Genomic DNA, 21,008 nt, shown 5'->3' with positions numbered 1-21,008 from the left:
TTACTTAGCTCACCCGCTCAATACATAAATGGGTAATCGTCTAGTCTTGAAAGGATGACAGTCAGACTCAACATTAGATCATGTCTTTCCACTCATCTGGGACATCTTCCTCGGCGATCATCCGCCGTAAATCCTTGAGGACTGCCTCCGTGCCCTTTTCAATCACAGTTAACCTGGGGACACGGAACTTGTTACCGCTTACTTCCAACACTCTCAACTTCCCAGGCATTCTGGCTCCTGGGGGATGATTTCCGAGGAGCCCTATCTTGGGCGGTAGGGTTTCAATCTCATTATTGCGGATGTCAAGAACCTCCAGACCGCGCACTCCCTCAAGATCGACGCTAGTAAACCAGTTATCTGTCGCAAGCAAGGTGCGGCAGTTCGACCACCAGGCTCGCACCCATGGAACATGGCCGGTTAACCGATGGCATGAAATGTTTAGCTCCAGCAGCTCTGGAGCTTTGAGGTAGGTTGTCAAGCCATCGAGAGACGTGAGACCAGTGCTCACTATGTACAAAGACTTGAGGCTTGGAAGAAAGAGCTCAGAGGAGAGGTACTCGGTCGGATGAAGAAGAGGGTTGTGACTGAGATCCAATGATTGCAGCGAGTATTTCAAAGTTGGATGAGAAAGAAGGTCGACCGGAAAGGTAGAAAGTTCGTTGTTGGAGAGTTTCAATGTATGTATCGGCGCATTTGAGTCTCCGAGGTCAATATCGTCATTGGAGATGGATGTGAGCCCTTGAGAAGAAAGGTCGAGGATGCCATGAGAAGGCTTGTATCGGTAGTGTTTGTCAGCATCGCTGTCCGAGAGAGATGTAGAACCTGATGGTGCGGTGGTGCCCAGAGACTGGTCGAGCTTCTTTTCAGCATTCGATTTAAGCTCAGTTGTGCTCATGGTGAGATACTTCCTCTCTCGGAGAGGGTTGCCGACCACGGTGAGACTCGACAGGCTGTCCATTCTTGCTACTTCGGGGGGAATTGACCTAATATTGTTGTGGCCAAAGTCTGCATTCTTCAAAGCCTGCATCTGGGAAAAGTTCATAGGAATCTCATTCAACTGATTTTCCGCAACTCGAAGAGTTTGTAAATTTTTGCAACGAGTCAAGTCGGGCAATCTGGCAAGTCGATTGCCGTCCAAGGTGAGTGAACGTAAGTTTGGGAGATCAAATTCACCCTCAGTCACCTCTTCCAGAGCATTGTACGATGCATCAACAATGCGCAAATCAGATGGGATTGGCGATCCGTGAAATAGCACTCCCGATAATCGATTTTTCGACACGTTCAGTTCGGTAAGCGGTAGGATAGAGAGCGATTCCCAGGGGAGCGTTTCAAATCTGTTGCCTGCGAGATCTAATTTCCTGAGGTTCCTGAGCTGAGAGAGGGCACTTGGGCCAAAGTTTTGAAGGCCATTCCCATGCAGGTCGAGAATCTGAAGATGTTCAAGATGACTGCTCATAAGCTCCAAGGTTCCATTGATAAGATTTTCGCCAATGACGAGCTCCTTCAATTGAGGAATTTGCCCAACGATTTCAAAAACGGCGCCGGAAAGCTTGTTATTGCTCAAGTTCAAAGTGTGAAGTCTTTCCAACCTTCTCAAACCGACAGGTAGATGCTGCAATTGATTTCTATGCAAATCAAGCTGCTCTAGACCACCGAATTGGTTACTCTTTTCATCGTCGTTGGCGAAGTCGGATTCTGTGTAGTCCGGGAAAATGTCATCACCAAGCTCCTCAATATCGTTATCCGCTGCATTCAATTTGACGAGGTCCACCATCTCTGCCCAGTTTATTGTGCTGTTCTCCGGTTCGTACATTTTCATGACTTCTGGGGGTATTCGTTTCAAACTCATCCCTGCAATGCTCAAATGACCAGAAGTGACTGCTTGTTGAATTCGGTTTCGCAACAACCTTTTATTGTCTCCGCTGTCCACTCTCTCGACATCGAAACCGTCCACAGCCCAGGCGGAGTTTCCAGAAGGGTGCGTAAGGGGGGTCGTAGAATTTTCCATGGCCTTTTTCCTCGCGGCCTTTGCTTTGGAGATTGTTTCCCGCAAAGCAGCAGATGATTTGGCGGAGTTTGACCCCGGGGAGTCTTTGGTGCCGGCAGCAAGGCGGTCCTGCTCCGTGGTAGAGGAACTCTTCGACTTCCTTGAGTTTGCAGTAGGTGGTGTCGACGGTGCAATTGTGTTCTCCCCTCGCGATCTTGGTTTTAAAAGAGCCGGCGGGGCATCAACGTTCGAGACAGCAAGCTTTCCGGCGGGTTTCGTGGGAGAAGGATCTTTGAAAATTGATGACAAGGGTGGCTTCGATCCAGAATTATTAGGAGTGATTGATTTCCTACCATCGGTTGATTTGATTTTCATTGTCTGGGCGATGGTCCTTGATTGAGACAAACCATTGGTTTCCTGGGATTGAACCTCGAGAGCGGAGCTGACGGACCTCCCGGGATCATGAAGTGGTTTTGCTATCCTTGAGCGCTGGCCCCTAACAAACGCTTTTGGCGGGGTATAGATATCACCTGGAGATACGACCGGTGGCAGGGTCGCAATGTCTTTCGTAGGTGAGATCCTCCCTGGTGGCCGAAAAGGCTTCTTGGATGGCGAATCCGGGCGAGAAGCCGTGGGCGTCGAAGGCTGTGATTCTCTCATGCTGAATCCGGGACGTGCCGGGGGAACCATAGCACCATCATTGCTGAAAACACTCGTTCTTCTTGGGACTGGCGAAGGGCAGGGCGAACCTTGCGATAAGGTGTCGATGGTCCTTTCGGATAGTGACGGTCGAGGTTTCCGTTTATCCCTGGTCCCCGGTCCTAGATCGTCCTTGCGTACGGTCGGATTTTCGTTACCATCCTCGAATACAGGAGCATCGAGATTTGCCCCAGGGGGAGTGGTGTCCATGGCCGCAGATTGTGCATCGTAGAGGGCATCTCTCACTGGGGATGCACTTCTCACTTGGTTCGAGTTGTTGATCAAGCCGTATCGTGATCGGATGGACTGATTGATGTTGTCGCCTAGCGCTCCCCGAGGATCCGATGGGCGTGGAAGATGGGAATTCTTGCGCAAATCATCGCCGTGAATTCCTGGAATGATGGACGACCTAGCAGCAAGTTTCAGGTTGTCATTAGAGGCCACCGCACGTGCAATGGGGAGCCGTGACAGGCGTGGAATGCTTCCACGGAGGGGAATATGGGATCCTTGCTCGTGGTCCATGCTTCAATATTGTCTTAATATGCGTCAATCCATGGAAGCTGCATGGATTCGTAGACAATTGGGAAACCAAACATTGAGAGCCGGGATTGCAGGGTACGGCAGATAGAGTTCGAAGTTCGAACAGGATCAGGTGCGAGGTGTCTTGGATCGAATTTTAACGACGAAGACCCCATGTTGACGAGAGAAAGGGGTGAGTGGAAGCAAAGATCGACTGGTTGCTAAGCGACGCGCTGCCACTTGACGCGTTGGCACTAGTAAAAAGGCTAGTCGCTGGACATGGTCAGAATCCAACGCCGCCGCCTCCTCCACCAACCCTCCTCGTCCTACGTAGCACCACCGCTCCCAGCCTCTCCCCTTCTTCGACCTTCAACCACCGGACCAGCCTGCCAAAATATTATTCTGTGTCCCATCTTCCACGTTTTAACGGCAACCAGAGTTCTGTCTCCCAGACCTTCATCGCAATGTACCAGTCTGCGACCTGACGGGAAAACACTCTTCCTCTCTGCGTACGGGAACCCTTCTTTGACCGCTCCGCCCATCAACTCTCTGCTCCACCACTATCGATACCAGCTCAAGCGACAGAATTCTCTGGCATTGGGCTCGGAAATCCATTATTTCCCTCAATCAACTTCAGCGCGAACGGTAAATAAATAAACTCCATCCGGTCCAACGGTTCAAGTTTGGGTCACCATGGCCAGCCCCCATTCCGATACGGCTGCGGAAGACATTCTCATTGCTTCTACTCCTCCGCCTGCGCGGACACGTTCAGCAGACAGCATGAGCAAATCCACTTATGCATCTCCTCCACCAATATCGGGAAGCATGACCCCTCCGCCTTCTACACAACCTCCCCGATTCCATTCGCCGATCAACCGCTTAAGTGTTGGGCCCAGTGACACCCTACCTGCGTCCCCCCCAATGACAGTCAGAACCAATGTTCTACTTGCGTTGCCCACACCAGACGCGATCGCAAAAGCAGACATTGAAGAACTCCGAAGAATGGCCAAAGAGTTGGTCGCCGCTGTCCGAGATGCTAGAACCTCCGCCGCACACTTCAAATTACAACACAGTTTCTTGGTCATGGAGTCTGAGGAGGCTGCACAACGAGCTGAAGTTGAGCACCAGATGACTCGCAGAGAAGTTGAAGTCCTTCAAGCTGCTGAGCACAGACAGCGCCGGTCATTCTCAATGAATTCTCGAAATTCTCAACCACCACCGCAACCGCAGATTGATGCATTGACCAGAACCTGTAGGGTGTTGGAGGAGGAGCGAGATGAAGTAGAGCATCAATTATTGCGAGCTAAGAAACTGGTGGAGCTAGAGAAGGACAAAGTTGAGCTGTTGACGGAAGAAAATGCTCGGCTCAAGAAACGCATTCGCGAGAACAGAGAGCATTTTACTCGGCTCAAAAGCTTGTCCCCAACGTATACAACGCCTCGCGACACGTATACCACCCCTCAGCGCAAAGCAGTACCACGGTTTGCAGAGTCTGCGCCGAATCATGCGAATATTGCAGCTCTTCTGGCAGCCGATCAAGTCCTCAGCGGAGAGAGCGTCAGTGTTCCATCTACTCCCACCAGAACTCACACCACTAAATTTAAACATGGTCACATTCGTGGTACCCACTCTTTATCCTCGCTTCACACTACACCTGCACAAACGCTCCCTATGACTCACAATGGTTATTCGGAATCGATGGTACCATTTTCTGCTCCCGCTTCCCAACTGGCGATTGAGTCAGCAGAAAGAGAACGTCATGATCGAGACAGCACCATATCGATCTCTGATGCTGAAGAAGGCAGTGACGATAATATCCCTCAGTCACAGGCCAGTTCTTTGGCGAGCGACATGTTACGGAGAAATCCCGGAAGCCAGGAGAGCTTAAGACTATCACAGAATGCAGAGCGCTCAAGCAGTCTCCTTCAAACTAAGCTCTTCGGACCCGTTAAGAAATCGAGTCATCTCAGAAAGCGAGGAGCCAGCTTCGGGGAGGCAGACATCAAAGCCAAAAAGGCAAAAGTTTCTCATGGTGTTGGGCTTGGTATTGAATCGTGGAGTCAAAGTTAGGAAATCTCAAGTGACAATGGCTCAATGCATTGCGATATCAGATTGTAACGATACCCACTCAATTCCGGCGTTGATTCGGAAGGTTGGGATGATAGATGATGGAATGTTTCGGTTGATAGTAGCCCAGGCTCATTTTCATGGATGTATAGAAACATTCTCGACTTTGGTTGAATCAGGCCCATAACAAACTCCTACTGTGCATGAAAATAACGATAATCCATGTTGCCCATAACTTCACATCAGGCCGCCAGAGTAGTATAAGGCTTTGAAACGGGGAAGAACATGAAACAAGCGGCCCAAATCCGGATCAATCAACGGCCTGACATGTAGAAAGGGCTGGCGATGCTAAGCCAAGGCGAGGCTGGGCCATGCAGGGCTTACTTCAAAAATTTTTATCACGTGACTAGGGCAAAAATCTTGGCAAAGTTAAATGCCAAGACCCGATTTCACACTGGGCACTCGCGGGATGTGTTCTGAAAGTTCGACCTGCGCCTGCACCACCAATTCTCAATTCTCTTCAGTTTCGAGGCTGTGAAAGGGACCCTTTTTAGTGTCAGACCTCGCAGAGATGGCGATCAAGCACAACCAACAACTGCCCAACAACCACTTCCACAAGGACTGGCAGCGTCGAGTTCGCGTGCACTTCGACCAAGCGGGCCGCAAGTCTCGAAGACGAGCTGCCCGACTCTCCAAGGCCGCCGCTGTCGCTCCCCGGCCTGTCGACAAGTTGAGACCCGTCGTCCGATGTCCCACCATCAAGTACAACCGACGCGCGAGAGCTGGGAGAGGTTTCACGCTGGCTGAGCTGAAGGTATGATGATTTCCCCCCGACTTCACCAAATTGGTACCCTGGTGTTTCAATCCGTGGGATGATGGAGCGTGGGTGAATGTGGTGAAAGGGCTGGAGAAAACAGGTTATGGATCTGGGGTTAAAGGAAGTGTGATTGGGTCCAGAAGCTCAAATGAAACGACGGGGAATTCAATTCACCTCAAATTTAATCTTTTGGCGCCACAGCTTACAATCACGCCCCATACCAAGGGAAGAAATCAAGATAACTAACAAACATCTCTGTTCTCTATATAGGAAGCTGGCATCCCTCGCAAACTTGCTCCTACCATTGGCATCTCCGTCGACCCCCGCCGCCAAACAACCTCTCAAGAAACCCTGGCCGTCAACGTTGCACGACTCCAAGCGTACAAAGCCCGTCTGATCCTCTTCCCCCGAAAATCCGGTCAACACAAGAAACTCGACAGCTCTGCGGAGGACGTCAAGATGGCTGAGGACGAGAGCAAGATAACCAAGAAACTCTCTGACGCGCTGCCGATCGATAGCGGCGTCGGTCTCAAGCACGGCTTTAAGGAGATCAAGAAGGGTGATATGCCTGAGGGCGAGGAGAATGCTTACCGCAAGTTGAGATTGGCGAGGTCGGATGCCAGACTTGTTGGCGTGAGGGAGAAGCGAGCCAAGGCTAAGGCGGAGGCTGAGGAGGCGAAGAAGAAATAGACGAACAATGAACGAGAGTCTGGTTGAGAGAGTTGGTAGCCGCAGGCGACGAAAAGGAGAATCTCGTGTTCGCTTCGAGGCTTGTTAATTTTCAAGCTTGCGGATTCATGGCATGGATGATAGATGATGGGTGATGGGAATGGATCGCATGGACATCGAAAAACCACAGTACGTCTGGACAGGAAGTCTGGTATCGTGGTGTTCCGCTTGCGTCTGCAGTCGACTTCATTCCGAGAGGGGAAAAAAGGCCTTCACGTCGTGTCACCGGTCAATTAAAGTGACGGAGGGAATCAGAAGGCACTACCAATGAAAATGAAATTTCACAGCAACAAAATTTTCTCTTCTGTTGCGGGATTCGTATCATTATATTCGTGCCAGCACCTATGCAGAAGTCTTGAGAAGCGGAACTGCAATAGCTGAATATTCGACTCGGTACCTGTAGTTTGAGACTTCTCATCATTAATCATCATGGATATCATCGAACCGTCAACTTATTGTTTGTCGTACATGCATATCTTGAATGCCTGTCAAGTTCGTTTCCTCTTGCCTTTCCCTTCCTCTGCCCCAGTACCGTCATTCGTCTCGCTATGGATCAATTCCCAAACACCTTTGAAGGCGCCGATAACGCCTTTGGCTGGAATCAGGCAGCAAAAGACCTCTTTCGAACCTGCCTGCGCTTTGGAAGAAACGCCGCTGACGGCGATGCTGATGTTAGACGTAACACCTCCAGTCCAATCAAGGTCGATGTCCCACATGAGCATGACTGTTGCTGTGCCCTTTTTGCTACGATTTTTGGAGTTAGAGCCTTTATAGGCAATCTGAATCTGCGTCATGTCCAGGTATCGACTCAATTCAATAGTCTTGGATCGAGTCCACTCTTCATCACCCTCTTCATCATCGGCGCTGCTAGACGAAGAATTGCGATACACCTTTTCCAGTCGTTGAAAGACTTTGGCACGTTCCACCATTGCACTGAACCATCGACCCATGCCCCATATCACTCCACCAACATCTAGACAATGCAGAGGATGCTGCAAGCGGTCTCTGATCCATTTATAAATTCCCGGCTTTGTGGAATTTCCGCGCCGCTTGTCCGTTATGGCTTCTTCCATTCGAACACTCTCGACTCGTACATCTTCGGCGTCAACAATAACCTCAAATTCGCAGGCCAACACATTGGGCAACCATGGAGGTGGAGCATCAATGGCCAAAAAATGAATGATCTTGAGTCGACCTCTTATTTTCTTGGTCTCAGTCCGACTCTTGAGTTGGAGGTTGCCCGGAGAAAACAAGGTCAGGTAGGCTAAAGCGTCGTCTCCTAGATCAAATGATTCAGGGAGCTTCTGTTGAGATGCAGGATCTTCGGTGGAAGTTTGTCTTAGGAGCGACAGGTATTCATCGCCAACCTCCTCGTCGTTCGCGAGAACTGTCCCAAGCCTTTCATTTTCTTTTTTCAATTGTTCCAAAGTTTCTTTGAGGGACTGAAGAGTGGCCTGTTTTTCTTTCAGGTTGGCTGACACATCCTCAACATCTTCATCCTCCGGTCCTTCAAGTTCACTTTCCTTTGCTTCGTCGATAAATCCCGTTGAACTTTCCAAAGCCTCGTTACCAGTCGCACCGGGTGATCGAGCCTTTGGTTTCAATGGACTGCTTGTCATAGGTCCATCTGCTCTTGTTCTCTTTCTTCTTTTTCCGCTGCCCGTCTTGGATCCTCTGGGACTGCTGCTGGATGCCAAACCTCGAGGTCTCTCAGGCACGGTACTAATGCCTAATTGAACGGGTGTCGGAGGCAGTTCGGGCTCGTTGCTCGCGTGGTGAGACGTCGCTCTAGTACTTGGATCCGTTCTCCGGACCAGAGTAGGCATTATGGCGGGTGACATTGAGTCGTGGCTGAAACCTCTTGTTCCATGGCCGTTGATGTGTGGCTTCTGGCGCTCTCTCAAAGGGGAGCGGGAAGTCATGGGAGGGTGGCTAGTATTTGCAGTTCTAGGATCCTTCTGCGACGCATTTGGGGCTTGGTCGGGAAAGTTCTTGTCTCCTTGGGCTGGTCTTGACTCGTTCACCATGCGGTCAGGAGGCTGGCTAATTCGGGACGCCGTCTCGGGCGGTTCTGAGGCACTGGACTTTTCATCGCGGATCTCATCTCTTAAGCTCGCTCCTCTTGGTTCCGTCAGAGATCGACGAGTTGTTCGAGGGATGAGATGTGGATGTGAGCGGGCTAAAGAACTTTTGGTTGGGGAAAGGTAAGAGGCTCTGGTGGGGGTTGTTGGCTGTTCATTGATGCTCGTTGCACTAATTTCAGTGTCGTCTATTGGATCGTGCGAGGCTACCCTGCGTCTCTTTGCAGGTGACGGAGGCATTGTACCTCTGTTGCTGAGAAAAGTCTTGATTCAGATTCGGACATGCGGGCATTGAAGGCGCTTGTCACGATGGAGATTGCACCGTAAGTTGACGCGACCTGGGTTACATAAACATTCACGTGACTATCCGCTAGCGATAGCAGAAAGTCGATGCCCTTATTCCGCCAATCGCATGTTGGCAGATTTCACTTTTTAACTACGACTCCGGAAGTGAAAGCCGAGAGGCAATACTTTTGCCTCAATGACCGCCAGCCACAGTTCACGTTGTTTTCACGACGTCATATGGAACAGGCCGAATGATGGCAAGCAAGCATTGGCCCTCGGTGGTCTCGACGTGCATGGAGGCCTCTCTACAGCCGTTCCTGACATCCTCCTGCTTCTGAACGGTAACATTTTTTAAGAGCAATTGATTGAGACATTCATACCTTCAAAAAGCCCTCGGTCATCCTCTCGCCTTCTCCATGATGCCATATCTTGGCCGTTCTCTGAACCCGCGACGGACAGCCAGCGGATTTGTCTCTCTGAGATCAGTTGCTTGTTTTCATACCACTTCTGCCAGACGTGCGTTGAGCGAAGATAAAATTGGTTCGTCCTCTTTCGGCTACATATTTACATCAGCACTACACGCCCTTCCCTTCAAACCCTAGTAGCGTCTTTCCTGTTCGGACAAGCTTCCTCCTGCTCTATAGACATGACCCTCTCAACTAATCCCCAGGCCTCGCCACTGACGCACCGCCAACACAGATATTCCCGAACGAGCACAAGAGATCGATCGACACAAGTCAGACAGCGTCGAGAAAGCGAAGACTGGCAAAGGAGAATGGAAACCGGAACTGGCGTCTCAAAGTGAACAAGCGATCAGTGGCGATAAGAGTGACATGACGATGGAACAGATGCAAAAGATGGGCGAACAGAAATCAAAAGGTGCTAAAAACTGAGAGTGACATCTAGAAAGTGTCCATAGAATGGAGCTTTACAAGAATATGATTCTCTCTCCCTCTCTCTCTCTTCCCCCAAGCTGGCTCCAGTAGATTTGGATGAAAAGTGCGGGGAGTAAGCAACGCCAAACTAAGTGTATAGAATGTGTACACAGTATCCATAGCTTTGCCACACCCCAGATCTGAAAAGATTTCCAGATTAAACATCCGAATGTGCCATCATGTCTGTCAAACTGGGAGGGAGATTGCATATTCAAATAATTTCTGTATGCCTCACCGATATACCTTCTACTGCATTCATTCGTAAGTCGTTCCAACATAACTATTATTTCATTTTCCAAACTTCAAGCCGACCATGCCAATGTGTGGCGAGTCAGAGCATGTAGCGAAACCCAGCGTTCTCTACATTGAGTTTCTTCACACCCCCAATCAAGGTCTCTTCGACATCTTCCGGCCCAAGCCCGGTTTCATCATCTTCTTCTGTCTTCCTAACAGTCGAGCTCACTAATTCATACTCACCACCTCTTGCAGGTTGGGCAAATCCGTTCTTCCTATTCGCGTTCTGAAGTACCAACCTTAATACGCCTGCCAGACCGGCAACACCCAGGGCCATGAAGCCGGCGCAAACAGCCATTCCTGGAATGTAAAATGGCCCGTGGCTTTTTGGGAAAACATGTACTCCAATAAGAGGACCGCACTGGCCTACGATATTGAGGATTGTGAGGCCAGTGCCCTTGCCCGTCGCTGTGGCTTGGTTATTCAGTGTCCAGGTAATGATCAATGTGACCGACGCAAACAATCCCATCGCCGCACCGTATACGGCGACATAGCGGATGGTGATGCTACCCGCATCGCCGAGAGATTCGTGTAGGGTCCCCGCAATAGCGATGCCGGCGTACGACAAGGCGCTGACCAGCGCAACGCCGATTAAGAACAAGGAGCGGGAATCAGGAATCTTGTCGCTGTACCGGCCGACCAGAAGGACGAAGAAAAAGGATAACAGGTAGGGCGGCGCGGCGAGAGCTTGAGATGCCAGAGGCGAGAAAGACATGCTGTTTATTATGGTTGGGAGAAAGACAGGAAGTGAGCTGAAAGAAACATTCACGCTCAGAAACATCAAGGCTGTGAGGTATGATTTAGGATCGAGAACGGTGGAAAAGATTTCCTTGACGTTGATACGATGGGTTGTCGAATTGTTTGTTGATGGGGCATTGTCCAAATGCGAGTGGTGTTGTTCGGACTGGAGCCTCATGACAGCGACTTTCCGTTGTCGCGGGGTCAAATACCGAGCCTGGGCTGGAGCGTCAGGAACATAATACCACGCTGCGACAGCTGCAATAATGGATGGAAAGCCTTCGACCAAAAAAAGTGCTCTCCATGGTGCAATGGGACCATTTTGACTGAGCTTGACAATTACCCAAGCCAAGGTGCTGGCGAAACTGGTGGCCAGCGGTGCCGCAGAAATCTGGAGACCAACACGATAAGCCAGCTCGGATCGTTTATAAAAGAAGGTCATATAAAAGGGCACCCCCGGACCGAACGCGGCCTCAGTTATCCCCAAAAATCCACGCAAAATGAGCAACTGAATAAAGGACGTCGTCAAGCTCTGCAGGCTGGCGACCAAGCCCCAGGACAGTACGCATAAGGCGATGTAGACATGTGCGGGGACAAGTCTGTACAGCAGGATCATCCACTCGAACGTGATGTAAGTGATGTAGAAGGCAGTAAGTAGCCAATCATATTGGGCAGAAGAGAGGGAGAGGTCCTTCTCCAAGCCCGCAATTCGAGCATTTCCGATGTTTGAGCGGTCGAGGAAACTCAGCATGTAAAGGAATCCGAGAAATGTGACCAGCTTGCGATCTAGCTTGCGTACGACGGCCTCTTCCTCCTCATTTGTATACTCTTTGGACTGAGTTGAGACTCTCTTCAAACGCTTGATATATTCTTCGTCCTCACCGTCGTCTTGGTCACTTTCCAGTAGCTCTTCTTGCTCGTCGACAGCATGGGAAAGGGTATGGCGCAGTCTCCTCAATTCGACGGCATCTTCTCTAGCCTCGTAGGAGGTTCGAGTAGCAGCGATGCGGGAATCAGCGCTGCCAGAGTCTGGAGTCAAAAGAGTAGGCGCAGGAGTGCCTTTGGAACTGGTAGATGTTTCATCGGTCTCAAGAGAAGACATGACTGGATCGAAAGGCACGTCGCCTCGGACTGGACCTCTCCATAAGATTTGCACGCGTGCGAGGTATCAGATCAGATTGAAAGTATACTGCAAAGGCCGGGCTGGGCCATTCTGACAGAGAGCTCAAGAGCAGAATGTCATTCCAAGTTGTCTAGGGGATAGAGCCACATAGCCTCGTGAGCAAGAGGATGGGATTCGCTGTGCCGTAGCGCTGAATATACTGGTCTACGGAGGATCACAGAGCATTAGCTGCCAAAGTAAAATTTCCGAGGGCCTAGTCTTTTCTCCGCGAGCCATGCAAACATCACCTCCAATCTTGTTTGCTGCCCATCCTTGAGAGACTTTCTGTATTCCAACTTTGCAACTTGGACAGTTCATACTCGTGAGGTCTGTAAAACGTATTCTCCGCTTTGGAAACGGTCGAGTTAATCGGGCAGTCTCGCTCGCCCACACTCATCTCCTGGTTTCAGCTGCTCCTCCGTAAAATGCCGCCTACGGAGCAGAAATCTTTTCTATACCGAACATCCGAATACCACCCTTGTTCCCTCAATGCGCTCATCGCCAAGTTGCAGACCTACAATGGGGCCGGGCTAGCTGTCAAGAGTTCCTGTTGGATCTCAGAAAAGCGATCCGTCGGCCTAGCATACCAGTCCAGGAGCGTTCATGTTGGTAGCGCGGGCAATTTCCCAAGTGGATGAAACACGGGGTTGACCAAAGAGGCGGAGCAGAGCGAGCCGACTACCCAGAACGTTACCGTACCACCCTTCTCATTAATATGGTCGTACTCTCGCTCTTCTTCTTTCTTGTCGAGCTGCGAAAAAGAATTCCAACATCCTCAGCTGGTCTGTCGTCTTTGTTCGCCACTGTTCACTTCAGTCACTCATTTAGGGCTCGATCCAATTGTCGCTCATTCCCTCACTTCCGTCATTACCGATTTCACGTTCAAAATTCCGGCTGATTTTATTCTAATCTCGAATAATTCACCTGACCAAATATGTACTCGATTGTACCCTTTCTCGTGGCCTCTGGCCTCATCACGGTTGCACAGGCTTACACCAAACCCACTGAAGCCACCTGGGGTCCGCTTCTCACCCCCGATCTGTCCAATGTACGTCCAGTTACCAATATCCAACTCTACTCCTGCACTGTAATGGATAGGCTGACCAAACTCGAACAGTCCGTCACCCAGGGCCAAGAATTCACCGTGACCTGGGACCCCGAAGACCACCCAACCGACGGCGTCACCGTCAGCCTCGTCCTATGCCACGGCCCCTCCAGCAACTGTGTTCCCTCCGACGATGCCATCGCCTCTGGAATCCCCGCTGACCAGAAATCATTCAAATGGGAAGTTCCCTGTGACTTGGCAACGGGCACTGCAGGCACCGACAATGGATATGGCATGCTGATCATTGTCGACGGCACCGGAGAGTTTCAATGTGAGAATGACAGCCCAACCGACGCAATACATATAGAACAGAGAGCGCTTACCTGGTAACCATTTTAGACTCTACCCAATTCTCCTGCCTAGCAGGTAAGGCTTGCTCGATCTCATCGGCCTCCTCGTCATCCAAGAGCACCGCCGTCACAAGCACTGCCGACAACGGCTCTATCATCCTAGGCCCTCCCGCTCAACAGACCGGCACCTGGTCATCATTATCCAACTCAACAACAACCTATACTGGCAGCGGCTGGAGCAGCGCAACTGCCACCCTGACTGCTGGATCTACTGGCTACACATTCGGCGGCTCTCCATCGACCTTCACCACCGTCTCTGGCACCACCGTGAATGGAGCCAGCACCGCCAGCACCGCTCCCGCCGAAACTACCGTCGTTGCAGGAGGATCTACAGAATCTGCCTCCGCCCCGGCCGCCAGCGCATCGACCTTTGGCGGCGGGGCTCCCCAAGTCGGCTGGAACGCCGCTGTCGCCGTTGTCGCTGGCGCAGCTGCTTTGTTCGCATTCTGAGCTTCATCTCATAGAGAGAGGAATGAGGCAGTTAGGAGCCTATTGTGATGTGTCACGTTGTGCAGGAACCTCAAGCTCTAAGAAAGAACAAGTTAGTGCGCATTCTAATTCCCCCCCCCCCCCCCCTTGCTTTTCGAGCCTTTTGCCCACTATTAGACGGAGAAAGGTGGCGCCAGAGTGCAGCATTGGAAGTGCTCCATATCATACTACTAGTATCACATTACCTAGTAACATGGACTTGACAATGTTAATGTGTAGCCTTGATCTGAGAATGCCTTCCCGTAATCTTGCCTGCTCCAATCCCGTTGAAATCGCCCGACCTCGAGTATAAAATTCGCCGCATTTCAACTTGTAGTGGTACTCCTGCGTTTGTATCTTGCTTTTGCTTATCGTAGAGACAAAAACGCAATGGACTCAAATGCCAATCAACCAAGTAGAAAATGCCACTTAGAGAACAAGAGATCAAAACGCAACGATATAATACTATTGGAGTATGAGGTTTGATGGGGCGGGCACAGAGTCTCTAAAAGCAGCGTGATTTGCTTTGATTGGCTGCTTACCCTAGTGGAAGCATGATGGAGTCCTCATCCTGACATTCAAACCTTCATTCAGAACAGAGCCTCTGAAGAACGTATTCAGGCACTTGCTTACTAATAGTAATAGGAGACAGCGCTCTCTCCTGGTCCTGGCAGCCCATTTTGCGGGGATATTGCCGGCTCTTGCTCGCAAATGACTGAGGTATGTACGCACACACACACGATCCGGCTCACACCTTGTAGCCAACTCTTGATCTTGCACCTTCAGACACTTTTCTTACCATTCCTTTATGGAATCGATATCATGACTTACCCGGGCGAGCTCTTGTGGGGTCAAGCTCTTAGCCATACATTCCTCTAGGTCTTCTATCGCCGTATGGCTTCCACGAGTCAACTCCTCTCGAATATCTGCAGGGAGTGCCGCTGTGTCCTCGACCACGCATTGAGGTTGGTGCCATGCCACTGCCGCGGCCTCTTGCACGAGAGGAACCTCTATCTGTTAGTGGGTCACCGTAGCCACGTTGAAAACCTGGGTCTTCCGTGAAACGAGCAATTGAAGTGTCCAAGTCCCTCGCTCCATACGAAGACCCGTGCGAAGATCTCGATTCACGATGGCCACTGGCAATGTCGGTGCTTCTTGAGAGATATGGTTGTTTTGGCTCGCCTCGTCTTGGTGTCTTGGTCTCGTTACTTGGGCCACGCGGAACTCCTTTGACATCATCGATTTCCACCAGGTCGAATTTGCGCTTCTTGCCACCAGTCAAGGACACCACCTCTGCTTTAGCCATGTTGTAGGTTGCTTCCAGCTCTGTTACCATAATCGGGTCGACATTTTTGTTTTTCAGGTATTGCAGGGTATTCTCGGCCGTGTCACGAAGAAATTTGGCTGTGGAAATTGTCTCTTGGCTGTCCTTGTCTACCACAGCCAGGTAATCTGCTCGCGCTGTCTCATACACTCTCCAGAGGCGTGCTAGTTTGGGCTCCATGTCCTTTCGATGACTTCGTGGGAAGGAATCTCTTTTGGCCGGGCGCTTCTCAGTTGCTGTTGTCGTTTCGGATAATGCTGAGCCTGAAATTAATTAGTTTGTGGACCCCAAGGCAAGGCCGAGTATTTACCTTCATCCAAGAGCTGAGGGACTTTCACTGATGCTTGCAGAGACTTGGTCACTTCTGAAACTTTTCCATCGAGGTTGAGACCTAGGAACTTTTCACAATAGAAATGAATCGCCGCCGGACTCTCCAGCTCATTTCCATTGTGTGTCAGGAGCAGGAGTGCCTTGTCGTATATTGTCACCTGTCCGTCATCGAGAGATTGTGAGCGCGACTTGATCAGTTGGATTTGGCGATTGAGCACTTCCACGAACATGAACTTGTGATGATCTAGGAACTGAGAAACGGCCGAGCTCAGGGATTTGACGGTCTGCGCCTTGTGGACCAAGACCGAGATTTCACCTTCTGGAACTCGGAAACCTGTTGGCGGTGGAGGCGAAGGGAAGAACAGGTTTTCAGGTGACGGACTCTTTTGCGACATGATTCCCCTTGCCAGTTGGTAAACCCCCCAAGCGAAATTGAGAAATGATGTAGAAGGTTTTCTGGTCACGAGAAGGTTGGAGAATGCAAGAGAGATTTGGTTGTGCGGTTGCTGTACAATTCTTGGGTGCAGTGAATTCACAGGTATCTTCCAAAATGAGCTATGTTTTGGACTTTCACATGGTGGATTTGCATACTGGGCATGATAGAGGCAAGTCTACTCCTCCTGAACCCATCGTGGGTGTTCCAACCCTTTCGCCACATATCTTCCTTTGTGTGGACACTATCCACATCTGTTCAATGTAAACGAATGTTCAGGCTCCCTGCTTTGTATGGATGTAACTATTGAACCTGGCCGTTTTGCTCAATGATGCTGGGGAACGCCTTCTTCCACTGCCAAAACAAGTCCCGTCGATACCTTTAACAGTGGAAAAAGGGATGACGTATGCCCGGAGTTCTGTGATCCTTTTACTCATGACTTTAAAGAGAATGTACGACGAGGAACACTGGATGGCGTCAAAGGAGCAAAAAAAGAAAAAAGAAGAAAAACAAAGGAAAAGTCTCGCGCCTTGTAACGACCCTACCAAAAAGCTGGACTGAAGGCAAATGCTAGAATGGCATACATCAGACAAAGGGTTTGGAGTCACAGACACATATTTGCGCCAGAAGCGTCCAGAAATGGCCTGCAATAGTAATACACAAATGATATGAATGAAAGGGAGAGAAAATAACACAATTGAGGTATCAGTATGACGACGGAACAAGATCCTTGTGATTGACCGAAAGCAAGAGCTGTGAGAGCAACTGCGAAGAATCCGAATGGACTCCCACAGCAACTGGGAACAGAGGAGGACACTGTGAGCTTATCAAACAGACTAATATGAGCGCACAAGAAAACTTGAAATCAGGTAATCCTGTCGAAATGATGGCGGTTTTCTGGAAACAATCAAGCCAGTGGCCCTGACTAACCTGGAGGAGGATATCAACCGCCGGTGTCACTGTGTCTGGACGAACATCAACAATAAGAGCTGCTCCCCCAATCAAAATGAAGCAAAGAACGAAACGGAGGTAAAGAGTCAGGATGGTCTGTTTGCATTAAGGGGGAATCTATCTATGCAAATGGGCAAAATACAACCTATCTCGAGTTTCCATGATTTAGAAATCCCGGAGGATAAGTAGCTACATACCTGCCTGCTTGCATAGGCAAGCGGAAGCAGAAGAAGCATGTTGCCAGTCTATCATACATACTCAGTGAAAAGCTCATCATCCCCGAACCACCGGAGAGAAATCGAGCCTTCAAGCTCAAGGAAAGACACCGTTCGCCTGCCCACACCAGTCCAGTCCAGCCCAGGCCCATGTCCGGAGCCCATTGCAGAGCACTTGGTCAAATGGTTGCGTATCAAAACTTTTGGTAAAGGCATATTTTTGCCAACGATGAATACAGTGATCGTGCAATTTGGGAGAAGTGTTCTGTTAAGACAGTGAAAGCGGACCTGACATCAAATCGCCTATGCAGTCGCTTCAGCGCCGTCGCCCCTCGACGTATCCTCCTCATTTGCGCCGTTGGGGCCTCCATCTTTGGCTCGGCTCTTCATGTAGTCATCGTAGACACTGAGGGCCTCGTCGACCTTGGAGCGAAGGGCAGTGTCATCATCGACCCTAGAGCGAGGATTAGTTGAGTAAAAACCACGATGAAGGATAAAGACTTACAAAGCAAGAAGTTCGGAATTGTCCATTTCCAAAAGCATACCAGTAATCTTGCCAGCAAGTTCTGGTTGAATCTGTTGGATCTTGGGGTAGATGGCCTCACCAAGCATCTGCTTCTGTTGGCTGGGGGGCAATGATGCGAGGTTGTTGAGGCTGCTTGATGTAGTCACATCATCTCTGCTGGGCATCATCTGGCCGCGACCTTGGGGAGGCACGCGACCAACACCTTGGCCACCTGGAATATTCTGCACACCGCCTCTTCCACCGCCTTGTGGGAAGTTCGGTCCGCCACGCATTCCACCCATGCTCTGCATGTTGGGAGGCATACCCTGCATACCTTGCATCTGACCACGACCACCGGCACCACGGCCCATCTGAGTTTGCATCTGGGCCAAGGCTTGAGGGTTGTTGTACATGCCGTTGACAAGAGCGGGATTCTGGATGAATGGCATCTGTCCAGGCAAACTAAAGTTGGGAGGAAGTTGTTGACTTTGAGGCATCCCACGGCCTTGTTGAGGGAATCCACCAGGGAATTGCCCACGGCCGCCTTGCATACCGGGAATGACCATGCCCGGTTGACCTGTGAACGGCATCCCCCCACGTTGAGCGCCGGGGGGAAGGAATTGTTGACCTGGACCATAGAAGACCGTTGGCTGAATGTAGCCTTGCGGCATGCCAGCAGCTGCGGCCTGTTGCTGTTGGCGAAGGGTGTTCCGTGCTTGGATGCTAGCCTCGAGCTGATTCTTGCGAACATCCTTGCGCTGAGCCAGCGCAACATAGAGAGGTTTGCCGTTGACCATCTTTTGATTCATCTCAGAGACGGCCTTGGAGGCCTCATCCGGGTTGCTGAAGCAGACAAAGCCAAAGCCTTTGCTCTTGCCAAAGACTTTCTGAGAGGTTTTGCTATCTTTCTTGGAGTCTTTGGTGTCGTCTTTGGATTCGTCCTTGCTATCTCCCTCAGTCTCAGGCTTTGGCTCCTCGCCACTCTCGGCATCATCATCATCATCTTTCTTGTTCTCACTGTCCTTATCATCCGTAGGAGAGGAGGTACGCTCAGCTGTATCACGCATGACTTTGGCAGATGTGATGGTGCCATAGCTGCTGAAAAGATCGCGAAGCTTGTCGTCGTCGACATCATCGGTTAAATTCTTGACGTACAAGTTGACACCTTGATATTTAGAAGCTTTTTCCATGCGAGCAGCCTCGTATTGCTTGCGGAGCTCTTCTTCACGTTCGTGTTTCTTCTGGGCACGTCCAACGTACAGGGTCTTGCCGTGAAATTCTTTGTCGTTGAGCTCCTCGACAGCTTTGGATGCCGACTCGTGATTGGCGAAGTTGACGAAGCCAAAGCCCCGGCTCTTGCCATTCTCGTCGCGGGTGATGGTGGCGGACAAAACGGTTCCATAGGTCTCGAAGAGCTTGGTGAATTCTTCGTCGGTGACAGACTCCTCGATGTTCTTGATGTAGACGTTTGTGAAATTGGCCTTCATTTCTTCGAATTTGCTTTGTCGATCTCTCTTCGCGATGTGGTGACCAACGAAGACCTTTTTGTCGTTCAACAACATGCCGTTGACAGACTTGATGGCTTGGTTGGCCGCTTCGGCGGTCTCGTAGTGAACGAAGCCATAGCCCTTCGAATTTCCAAGCTCATCTTGAGCGACTTTGCAGCTGAGGATGTTGCCAAATTGAGAAAAGGTGTCGTGAAGCGCTTTGTTGTCGATTGCCGCATCCAAATTCTTGATGAAGACATTACCTTGACCAGTCTTGCGAAGAGCAGGATCACGTTGAGACCACATGATGCGGCATGGACGACCCTTGATGCTAGTGTAGTTCAAATCTTCCAAAGCTCTTTCTCCGTCGGCGGTGTTGTTGTAGTTGACATAGGCATATCCGAGGGAACGGCGGGTGACGGCGTCGCGACAGACACGAATGGAGGCGACTTGACCGATGGAGGAGAACAACTCGAAGAGCATGGCCTCCGTGACAGAGGGGTCGAGCTCACCGACATAGAGGGAGGCGGAGTGCTGCGCCGTAGTGGGGGTCGCAGAAAAAGGAGTTGCGATGTCGTTGTCGTTAGGGCCTTCAGACGGCGCTACATTGGTATTGATCGCGGGCGCGCCGTTCTGGGTAGGCGCATCTGAAGCCCCGTTCTGGCCAGCAGAGGCCGGAGCGGCACTGGAGACATCGACTGCAGACATTCTTGCTGCACGGTGTATTAGCGATGGTATGATCGTGATATCGCCCGGACACAGACACGCAGGCAAAGATTGGGTTCTTTCTTTGACTGGCGCCCGCACAATGGAGGAATAAGGAGCGCTCACTTTTTTGAATGTGTTTAATTGGGGAACAAAACGAGGGTATGGACAGGAATGCAGAGCAATAGCGACAAGGCGTCGGCAAATGATATGTGAATATGTCGAGCACTACAAGTTTCAGTTAGATGAAATTCAGTTGGCACAGGTTTGAGTGCGTGGATAGAAAAAGGGTCACGCTTTTTGGTTGGATGACTTACCGAATCACTTGCAGGTTTTTGAAAGGGCTTTTCTCTTTTTTTTTTTGCGACTTACGAGTATTTTCGACAGGGGGAGGGGCAGGACAGCAATCGACTGCAGGGAAAACTGGCAGAAGATGTAAAGGAGAAAGGTGAAGCTGAGATGTGTAGATGCGGTTGTTTGATGGCAGAGGCAGAGCGAAGCGGTAGAAAATCAGACGCAAAAAAGTGTCAGGCAATCAAAAGAATTTGGACGGTGGCGCTATGCTGTTTCCGGTAAGCGCGATCTGCCGCCACCGTTCAGGCGTCTGCAAGGCGTCTGTCTTGTCCTGCACCTCTAGACATGGTCTCCCAGTGAGTACGAAGCACTGACTAATATCAAGGCAAGCCATCTGTCTATGTCCTTTGCGCACTCGAATCTTCTATTATCATCCCAGGACGATACCGTTGCCGGTCTTCCTCCCTCTACAAGAGACAGGTATCCTCCCGTTGGCTCGCCGCCTAGGCCATCCGAGTCCTATGAGCT

The 21,008-nt window shown here is 50.5% G+C and overlaps 9 protein-coding genes across 9 annotated transcripts; 4 read left to right on the top strand and 5 right to left on the bottom strand.

Moving 5' to 3' along the window:
• Positions 1 to 73: 73 nt before the first annotated feature.
• On the bottom strand, positions 74 to 3,208 carry Z518_05193 (uncharacterized protein; the record flags this gene model as incomplete). Its single annotated transcript, XM_013416008.1, has 1 exon — positions 74 to 3,208. The coding sequence occupies one exon, from the start codon at positions 3,206 to 3,208 to the stop codon at positions 74 to 76; it is 3,135 nt and encodes a 1,044-aa protein (XP_013271462.1).
• Positions 3,209 to 3,898: 690 nt separating this feature from the next.
• Z518_05192 (uncharacterized protein) lies at positions 3,899 to 5,275 on the top strand (the record flags this gene model as incomplete). The annotated part of the gene is made up of 1 exon (XM_013416007.1): positions 3,899 to 5,275. The coding sequence occupies one exon, from the start codon at positions 3,899 to 3,901 to the stop codon at positions 5,273 to 5,275; it is 1,377 nt and encodes a 458-aa protein (XP_013271461.1).
• A 568-nt stretch (positions 5,276 to 5,843) lies between these two features.
• Z518_05191 (uncharacterized protein) lies at positions 5,844 to 6,779 on the top strand (the record flags this gene model as incomplete). Its single annotated transcript, XM_013416006.1, has 2 exons — positions 5,844 to 6,086; positions 6,360 to 6,779. The coding sequence occupies 2 exons, from the start codon at positions 5,844 to 5,846 to the stop codon at positions 6,777 to 6,779; spliced, it is 663 nt and encodes a 220-aa protein (XP_013271460.1).
• Positions 6,780 to 7,306: 527 nt separating this feature from the next.
• Positions 7,307 to 9,139, bottom strand: Z518_05190 (uncharacterized protein; the record flags this gene model as incomplete). Its single annotated transcript, XM_013416005.1, has 1 exon — positions 7,307 to 9,139. One exon carries the CDS (start codon positions 9,137 to 9,139, stop codon positions 7,307 to 7,309), a length of 1,833 nt encoding a protein of 610 aa, XP_013271459.1.
• Positions 9,140 to 9,603: 464 nt separating this feature from the next.
• On the top strand, positions 9,604 to 10,077 carry Z518_05189 (uncharacterized protein; the record flags this gene model as incomplete). Its single annotated transcript, XM_013416004.1, has 2 exons — positions 9,604 to 9,724; positions 9,884 to 10,077. The coding sequence occupies 2 exons, from the start codon at positions 9,604 to 9,606 to the stop codon at positions 10,075 to 10,077; spliced, it is 315 nt and encodes a 104-aa protein (XP_013271458.1).
• A 373-nt stretch (positions 10,078 to 10,450) lies between these two features.
• On the bottom strand, positions 10,451 to 12,253 carry Z518_05188 (uncharacterized protein; the record flags this gene model as incomplete). Its single annotated transcript, XM_013416003.1, has 1 exon — positions 10,451 to 12,253. One exon carries the CDS (start codon positions 12,251 to 12,253, stop codon positions 10,451 to 10,453), a length of 1,803 nt encoding a protein of 600 aa, XP_013271457.1.
• Positions 12,254 to 13,247: 994 nt separating this feature from the next.
• Positions 13,248 to 14,218, top strand: Z518_05187 (uncharacterized protein; the record flags this gene model as incomplete). The annotated part of the gene is made up of 3 exons (XM_013416002.1): positions 13,248 to 13,361; positions 13,431 to 13,689; positions 13,758 to 14,218. 3 exons carry the CDS (start codon positions 13,248 to 13,250, stop codon positions 14,216 to 14,218), a joined length of 834 nt encoding a protein of 277 aa, XP_013271456.1.
• Positions 14,219 to 15,095: 877 nt separating this feature from the next.
• Positions 15,096 to 16,285, bottom strand: Z518_05186 (uncharacterized protein; the record flags this gene model as incomplete). Its single annotated transcript, XM_013416001.1, has 2 exons — positions 15,096 to 15,823; positions 15,871 to 16,285. The coding sequence occupies 2 exons, from the start codon at positions 16,283 to 16,285 to the stop codon at positions 15,096 to 15,098; spliced, it is 1,143 nt and encodes a 380-aa protein (XP_013271455.1).
• Positions 16,286 to 17,792: 1,507 nt separating this feature from the next.
• Positions 17,793 to 20,189, bottom strand: Z518_05185 (uncharacterized protein; the record flags this gene model as incomplete). The annotated part of the gene is made up of 2 exons (XM_013416000.1): positions 17,793 to 17,943; positions 17,995 to 20,189. 2 exons carry the CDS (start codon positions 20,187 to 20,189, stop codon positions 17,793 to 17,795), a joined length of 2,346 nt encoding a protein of 781 aa, XP_013271454.1.
• Positions 20,190 to 21,008: the final 819 nt, after the last annotated feature.

Source organism: Rhinocladiella mackenziei, assembly GCF_000835555.1.
Source record: "Rhinocladiella mackenziei CBS 650.93 unplaced genomic scaffold supercont1.4, whole genome shotgun sequence".
In the NCBI taxonomy this organism is placed as follows: Eukaryota; Fungi; Ascomycota; class Eurotiomycetes; order Chaetothyriales; family Herpotrichiellaceae; genus Rhinocladiella; species Rhinocladiella mackenziei.
This window is presented reverse-complemented; position numbering and strand designations above follow the sequence as displayed.